This window comes from Mauremys reevesii, linkage group 4 (genome assembly GCF_016161935.1).
Source record: "Mauremys reevesii isolate NIE-2019 linkage group 4, ASM1616193v1, whole genome shotgun sequence".
Classification (NCBI taxonomy): domain Eukaryota; kingdom Metazoa; phylum Chordata; order Testudines; family Geoemydidae; genus Mauremys; species Mauremys reevesii.
Genome location: NC_052626.1, coordinates 146,159,530 through 146,167,907, shown reverse-complemented (window position 1 = coordinate 146,167,907; position 8,378 = coordinate 146,159,530). Strand labels below are relative to the sequence as shown.

The window sequence follows — 8,378 nt, the reverse complement described above, 5'->3', positions numbered from 1 at the left end:
CTTGTAAAAAGCAGGCCACAGAGAGTCTCATGCCGAGTGATGGGAGGGTGAAGGGCAGTGGCGTTCGCAGATGTTACTGAGCCTGCTCAGCTCCTGTGCGTGCCGACCACACCCTAAGTAGCAAATTCCTGCATTTTCCAGCTGTCGCTGGGCATGCTCAGACCACTCCAGCAAACCAGGAGGGGAATTGAGCAATGAGTAATTTCCTGCTGCTGGTTTCTGTCTCAGATGCAACAGCCCTTCTCTGTCTCGGTAGTTCCTGTCTCTTTGATGAACCATCTCAAGTGGTGCTGGCAGCATGGAGCGGGCCGAGAATAAACTGCTGAAGACCCTGGAAAAGCTGGGAGAAGGGGAGCTGCAGAGATTCAAGGACAAACTGAGTGAAATCCAGCCTAAGGAGGGACACCAACATCTCCCCTCTGGGAGCCTAAGAAATGCGGATCCTCCAGCCCTCACGGACCTGCTCCTCCTCTTCTATGGGACGGACTATGGGGCAGAGGTGGCTGCGGAGGTGCTGAGAGCCATCGACCAGGGAGCCCTAGCAGAGAGAATCGAGAGATTCATTTATGCACTGGAACGTGGTAAGGAATGAGCCAGGGAGACTGGCCCTCAGTCTGTCTCTTTCCCTGAAGCCTCCCTCTTACAGGTGGGATACTGGCTAGAGCTGTTTGCAGTGCTGTTGTCACCCTGTTGGTGCCAGGGCATTAGAGACACAAGGGTGGGCGTAGCAGGGTGACCACTGGCTCCAGCCCTGGAGGGGTTGGAAAAGCCCTGCAGAGGTCTGGGGCTGGGCAAGGTAAAACCCTGGCTGACTGGGGGAAGGGGCTGCAGCTGGGGCCAGGCCCCAAACTGAGCAACAGGGCCTTATAAGAAGGCCAGGGAAGCCAGAAGGATCAGTCTCTCTCTCTCTCTCTCTCTGTAGTGGGAGATGGACCTGGCTGCAGGGAGCTAGAGACAGGGTACCTGAGTGGCACAGGGCTGGGACAGGCTGGAAAGTTCCAGGCTGTGGCCTAGCAGCAGGCAACTGGTCCTGGGGGTTGCAGAGGGCAGCCCAGGGGTAGGCAAAGGCAGCAGGTCCAAACCCACCCTGGCGTCTGCCATCACTGGCGTCTGCCCCAGGGCATGGGGGCTAGACAATGACTGGCAGTAGCCTGATACAGAGGCAAGATGGAGATAGAGGGTTGGGGGTTCCCCAGGGAAGGGAGACCCATAGTGGAGGGGTTACTGCCAGGGGGCAGCACCCCAGGTAAATGGGGCACTGGGGTCCAGGGAGGGACATGGGGGCCAGAGGACAGGCGGATCACTGGCCTGCAGAGGGCGGTCTGGAGGCTGCAATGAGCTAATTCCCAGAAGTCACCAGCAGGAGGCGCTGCAGGGGTGAGTCTGCAAGTCTACAGTGGGGGTGAGGTAATATCTTTTATTGGACCAACTTCTGTTGCTGAGGGTGACCAGCCTTTGAGCTGCATGGAGCTGTTCTTCAGCCCACAGTTCTGTGGAGCTTGAAAGCTTGGCTGACTTAGTTGGCCACAGAATTTGTCCAATAAAAGATATTAACTCACCCACCTTGTCTCTGTCATTAGCTAGAGCAATGGTGGGTAGGTGTGTGTGTGGGGGGGTGGATGGACCTGCTGCTATACTAGCAGGAGTGGGATAAAACTGGAGGGGGTATTGCAGGGTGGTCATTAGTCCATACGTTCATTCTCATTATGCCATCTCTCACCAGTCCAGGGATGAGGCCAGAATTAGTTGTGTGATTCTCCAATCCCTGTTCCAGTAGCCTCCGAGCCACCTCCAGTTTGAACTGCTTGTGAGTCACATGTAGTGGAATAGGCATGTGCAGTCACTTGAAGAAGAAGAAGAAGAAATGGTTACTAACTGACTCACACCTGTTGTTCTTTGAGATGTGTTGCCTGTGGCTATTCCACAACCTGCCCTCCTTCCCCTCTCTACACTCATCTCTCCGGGAAGAAGTAACTGAGGGAGTAGGGGGTGGCTCCACCCTTTGTACCCGCACATAGTGGTGTGAGGCCGCAGAGAGTGCTCCTGCTATCCTGACAGGTACCGCTGAGGGAAAGAATCTTTGACAGCTGGGTGCACATAAACCTACAGTGGAATGGACGTGTGCAACACACCTCCAAGAACAACAGTTATGAGAACATTAGTAACCTTCCCTCTTTCTGCTTCTCTCCCTTCATTCCTTTTATTCTGTCTGTCCCTGTGCTATGTTCTCTCCCTCCTTCCCCATCTTTTCTGTCTCTTGTAGGTGTTGGCAGAGCACAAGTCACTTAGTATCTCGGCATTATCAGATTCTCTCTCCCCATCCCCAGTAATGAATCCTTGATTCCCAGACCTTTGTTCCCATCCAACCTTGATCTTTCCCTCTCTCTGCACTCACCCCTCTATCCTCAGCTATTCACCCTACCAAATACCTACACAACCCCCCCACATTCCTACCGCTCTCCTCAGCCAAATGCCACACACATCTCACCCCAATACAGACAGTGTTCCCAGCATGTCCCTCTATGTGGTCAGGAGCTGGGGGAGTGACGGTGACTCCTCAATGCATAATCCATCCCCAAACCCTGCTCAGATCTCTAGCTAAACAGCAGCAAAAGCAACCAAAAAAAGGTGAGGGTGAGGATGGTCTGGGAACCAGAGGAGGTCCCTCTGGGGGGCAAGGATCTTAGACCCCAGACTTGGGGTTCCCTGCGTCTTCCTAGCCAGCCCAAAACTGAAACCAAAACCCCTCCAGCAGGCTCTCTCCCCCTCCTCCTCTCCCCCTCTTCCTTTGTCCAGTTTCCTGGGCAAAGGTCTCGCCTTGCCTCACCCCCTTCCTGGCTCAGGTCACAGGCTCAGGTACCTTCCCTCAATTAAAGTCATCCCCCTGCTCTCCCATCCCCCATGCAGACAGTCCCAGTAAAACTAGACGACATTCCCAGGTCAATCCGCCCCAGTCCCTACTGCGTCACAACCCCCTTAAAAGTGTGCATGTCTGCCTAATTCTGTTTGTGTTTGTGTGTATATGTGTCTCCTCTCTGCTTTGTGCCCACCCCCAGGAGGAGGTAGCGCTGCAGCCTCTGGTCTTCCTCCTCCCCTGCAGGATCTGATCCTGGCCACATCAAAACAGGCAGGACCAGCAGTGCGGGGAGGGGAACAGACAATGGTTTGGTCCAGGTGAGCATTAAGTTGGGATTCACAACAGGAGGAGGAAGCTTTAGAGGAAAAAATCTTTTAATTGTTTCCTCCCCAGCCACAGAGGAGGCAGAGTTGGGGGAAAGGCACGATAAGTTGGGAGGACGTGACTACCCCATCCATTGCCCTGTGCCACAAAACATGTTCCCTAAAATCATTAGTTCAGGATTTATTTTTAATGACTCCTCAGAGAAATATTATTTCGAGCGGTGGCGGTGGCAGCTGCAGAAGCGGCAGTGGCAGTGGCAGTGGCGGCAGTGGCAGCAGTGGCAGCATCACTTCGCGAGAGGAGATTTCATATATGTGAAATGCATACTGAACGATGAGCAGTACCAGACAATCAGAGCTGAGAAAACCAGCCAGGAGAAGATGCGGAAGCTGTACGAGCTGGTGCCGAGCTGGGACAAATGGCAGAAGGACCACCTCTACCAGGCACTGAAGAGAACAAAAAGAGACCTGGTTGAAGAGCTGGAGGGTAAATAAATGACATCAGGGAAATCCGCTTCCCATGAACCTTGATCCCATCCCGAGGGTAACACTAGATCACCTCTCTGGCTGTTTATCCCTCGCCCAGCACTGCAGCATCAGAGCTGGGCACGGATTGTTACGCCACCCCCACGACACTATAATGTGCAGTGAGCCTGTGGGAGCGTTTGCTCCGTGGGCTGAGATTATTTGGTGCTGTCGGGTCCATTCCAGACAGAGCCGGCTCTGGTTGCACAGCACAGAGCTGGGCTGCACATTGCCCTATTGGCTGGGTCTCAGTTCCGCTCCCCTTCCCATCCATAGGAGCTACACACCCACTCCTAACTGGGGGATTGGGTCCCTGGGGCTTTGGCTTGTTATGTAGGTTGGGGTATTTGTAACATTCAGTCAGATTCTAACCCCTCCAGGATATGGGAGGGGGTGAAGTTTGGCCCAGGCCAAAACCCCAGATCCAGCCTCTTTAACCAAAGAGGGCAGGGGTGTGAAGTAAATCGGGCAGTGTGGGGTGCAACTAGAGTAAATGGTGGGGTTGTATTTACCTCCCCCCTTCCTCTCTACCTGGGACCACCTACCTTCTTTGTTGGATAAGTGACATTTGCCCCCATCCCTGCTCATGTCTCTTTCAGGGTCTGGATTCCTTGTGGTGACGAAGCAGGTGAGGGGAGAGAAGGAACTCCTGGTCCCAGAGAGAGGGGCAGGGCCCAGCCAGGGGTGGGGAATCACAGAATCGCTCTCCATGTGACTCTGGGGGACAATTCACTCTGGGAGAGGTTTTCAGGGGCAGGGAGGAGGTGGAGCCAAGGCCCTGCATGCCCCCCACTACTCTGTGGAGCACTAAAATCAGCAATTGCCATTTATCTTAATGAAATGTCTCTCTCCAGGGCGACACTTTGTTGACCGGCACCGAGAGAAGCTGATCCAGCAAGTCTCAGAAGTGGACAGAGTCCTGAAGCTACTTCGGGGGCACGCGCTAACCCCTGAGCAATACCAGAGCATCAGCGCAGGGAGATCCAATGTGGAGAAAATGCAGAAGCTGTATGAGCTGGTGCCGAGCTGGGGGAGGAAGCAAAAGGACCGGCTCTACCAAGTGCTGTGGAAAACAAACAGAGCCCTTGTTGATGAGCTTGAAGGTAGGTAACTATAATCTCTTTCCTCAAGGCAGAGTTTTTAAACTGTGGGGCACATCCCCCCACCATCACCCTTGGGAGGGCCTTGAGGAACATTCAGAGGGATGAGTGGAAACGCCAGGTGGCTAATGCCAGCCCCACACTGAGTCACCTCAGCAGGCCACTGAGCCTGTGGATTAGTGTCAACATCCGCCATGACTCTGTTGCCGGCACAGAGGCCCGAGGCGACAGCAACAGTGGTTCGTTGCCCGGTGTGCATAGCACTAATTGACACACCAAGGTGGAGAAGCAAAAACCAGGTTTATTTGAGCCCAGATAAGGTGCAAGGGAGAACTAGCAATCTCAAATCCTGCACACCGATACAAGCGGTTTTCCTCTCTTTATACATAACTTCAGCTAAGCATTCCCATCACCCCCACACTCCTCCTCTCCCCCCACCTTTCATTCCCATGCAGCAAATACACTTTGCAATAGCAATCACATGAAGCAGTTAAGTCATACTTGGCAAAAAACCACCTTAGCTCATTAGCAACTCTTCTGTGATCAGTTATCTGTACTTTCCCACCGTGGGGGCTACGTTCTCATGCATATAACTTTAAATACAGCACCTGCTTTCCGCCTATCTTATTTAGTATTGGCTACATCTAGTATCAAGCAACCTTGCCACTGCCAGTAATTAGCACATAACACAAAAGGTTACAAAAGTTTAGTAAGGCTAACAAAAGCACTTTACATAAAGGTACTTTGGGTCACATAGGCCCAAAGCCATCCTCCCGAGTTACCTAGATTTATGCCTAGTGACACCAACAACTCCCCCCTTTGAGAATACTCAACAAACTTTTGGCTGAGTCTTCTCAAACTTTAAAGACAAAAAACAATGAAGCTTTGCAGAAATATGTACAACTGCTCTTTTGAGCTTAGTCACCCCAACCCAAGAATGAACGCATGGACAAAAGAGTGGAATGTTCATTTAACAACTAAGGGATTGGGGCACTGACTATAAATCAGGTAGGTATACCAAGTGGTTTAATTTCCCAGATGTCTCGGTGAATAATTCAGTCCCATATGCATGCTCCCCATGGACCCAGCAGGATTCGGTATGTGGGAGCCCACACCCACCCTAACCGGTCCATATGCTTGGAAGGAGCACTGTGAATGTCCACACTTCCACCCAGAAAGTGTCCAAGTATGTCTTCATGACCACAGATCAGATGGTACTCCTGATATGTCTGTAAGGGCAGTGGGTCAAGTCTGGTGCTCAAGATCACTCTGAATGGCCATCAGCTGGTCATTCAGGAAATCCTGAATTTCTAAACATACTAGATCCCACTGCAATACCTTCCCAGCCTCAGTGATATTCAATACCATCTCTGTCAGTAACTTCTGGGTCATAGGACTAATGGTGGAAATGACATGTAACTCAACAACTCCAGCCTATACTTGGGTTAGCTGAACTTCAGAAATAAGGCTAGTGGCCCTTTCTGATTGGCCCAATTTCTTATCATGTTCTTGGCTTTTAAGAATATTCCAAATGGCTGTTACACTGTTAGCCCCAGCCCACAGGGTTCTGCCCAATTTCTTCTTTTTCCAGAGGAAATAACCCAGGCTCTTTGTTGTGGTAATCTAATGGCAGCCCCTTGTGAGCAATCTGGGTATGTAAAAGTGATCTGAAAACTGGATAAAGGCAATGTCATTTAAAATCCAATTAGGGAGGGCAATACATACTGAAGGATTTATCCAAAACACAGGGCGCAGCCTGTAGAATAAACCCCAAAATCCAATTAATACCACATTCCCAGACATGGGTCCCACAAGTTTCTTCCTGCCAGTATATAATTCCTTGGGTTTCTTCACCAGGGTCAGTTCTCAATGTCCTTTCTGGTCAGGAATTCCTGGACTTTGGCAATGTCAGTGAAATGAGTGTTTCTTCTCCTTTCCCGAAACAGTTGTAGTTCAGCATTTTACAAGGGAGGGATTACGAGTACATCACCCTGTAATGGTTTTGCTTCTTTTAGAAAAATTCAAAGGCACAGTAAATTTGTCCGTGGACAAGGGAGAGGTTTAACCAGCACGTCACCTTGTCCTTTTTCCCTGCTGTCCAGAAGCACAATAGAACTAGAAAAAGGAATAGGAGGAGAATTCTTCTGAGGTGGAGGGGTCTTTTTGCAGTGAGAATCCTGGGTCCAGGCAGTCAGTCTTTGGCACATCACAGCGGTGTTGGTAGTCAGCAGGACTTAATAAGGGCCGTTCCAGCATGGAGCCAAAGCAGTCTTCCGCTGGTGGACTTTTACATTGATCCGGTCTTCTGGTTCCAAGGAGTAGCGGGGCTGCTAGGGTCTTCGGATAGTGCTTCTTTACCTGTGAGAAAAGAAACCTAACACATTGCATTAGTGTCTTTGCAGATTTTACATCTGCTTGGGTATATTCAAGCCCCCCCTTTTTGGCTTCTTTTAACCTACAAAGGAAACTTTTACTTTTCATTTATACACCTTTTGTTAACAATGAACACATACACTTATTATTTAATGTATGCCACATATACCCTTTTACTAAATTAACCTTATTACAGAGCTTTAGAACAACAAGCCAGGACAAGCACACCCACTTTGAGAAGTTCACTTAATATAACCTCTAGTCCAATAGCTTTCCACCATCCCCAGCCCGCTGGCTAGAAGTCTGAGGTAGCCAGAAGGATCCCATGCACAATATGGGGAGTGGGTTAACTCTTCATGTCCTTGCTTCCAAAGACTGTTAATATGCAAATTTTAATAACAATTTTCAATTAAAAGATTTGGCTAATAAAGTTTCTTTCTCTTACTTAGGAAAATGTATTAGACTTTAGTATATCACATTTTTCCTGATGTATCCAAACACTTTGTATTCTAAGTTGAACAAAACAAGTATCTGCATTTTAATCCAACCCTTTCACTTGATTTTAAACCAGACCATCCCATGAAAATATTAAACACAACAATTCTGGCCACAAGACAAACACCACAAGACAGAACATAGAACACAAAACTTAATTCTTTACTCCATTAGTAAATGCATGGTATATTGAATGCTGTTCAGCTGGCATTAATTTTCTTTGATTATCTGAAAGACAAAAACAGAGGTCTGCCCCTTTCTGGGCAGTCAATTATTACTTAAAATACACAAATACCTTTATTGATTTCAGACAACACAGGGGAATTACCCCATATTTTCTTGTATGTGTTCTTACAACGTTCAACTGCTGTTCCCTTTAGCAACTATAGAGTTAACTTTGCACTTTGCCTTAAATCACTTACTTGTTCCAACCTGTTTTTCAATGTCTCTGTCTGTTGCCTGCCCGCCTGGGCCCGATCCTGCTTTTCTCGCTGAACCGTCGCTTCCATGGGTACCAACTTATTCCACAACCAGTTTAGCTAGGAGGCTGGGCTTTTCAACTTGCCCCCACCCTTCTGGTCTTTTCCCTAAAACATTTTTACTTACAAGACTACCCGGGTCCTTCCTTTTTTCCAACCACTTTATTGCCCAGTCCTGCTACAACTGGGGGTAGATCCACCTGCCACCTTTCCCGGTCAACCAGGG

At 49.4% G+C, this 8,378-nt stretch overlaps 1 protein-coding gene across 1 annotated transcript; it reads left to right on the top strand.

Annotated features, from left to right (window-relative positions):
* The first annotated feature begins 298 nt into the window (after window positions 1-298).
* On the top strand, window positions 299-3,675 carry LOC120404080 (apoptosis-associated speck-like protein containing a CARD). Its single transcript, XM_039536088.1, has 3 exons — window positions 299-581; window positions 2,797-2,856; window positions 3,383-3,675. The coding sequence occupies exons 1-3, from the start codon at window positions 299-301 to the stop codon at window positions 3,673-3,675; spliced, it is 636 nt and encodes a 211-aa protein (XP_039392022.1).
* The last annotated feature ends 4,703 nt before the right edge of the window (window positions 3,676-8,378 follow it).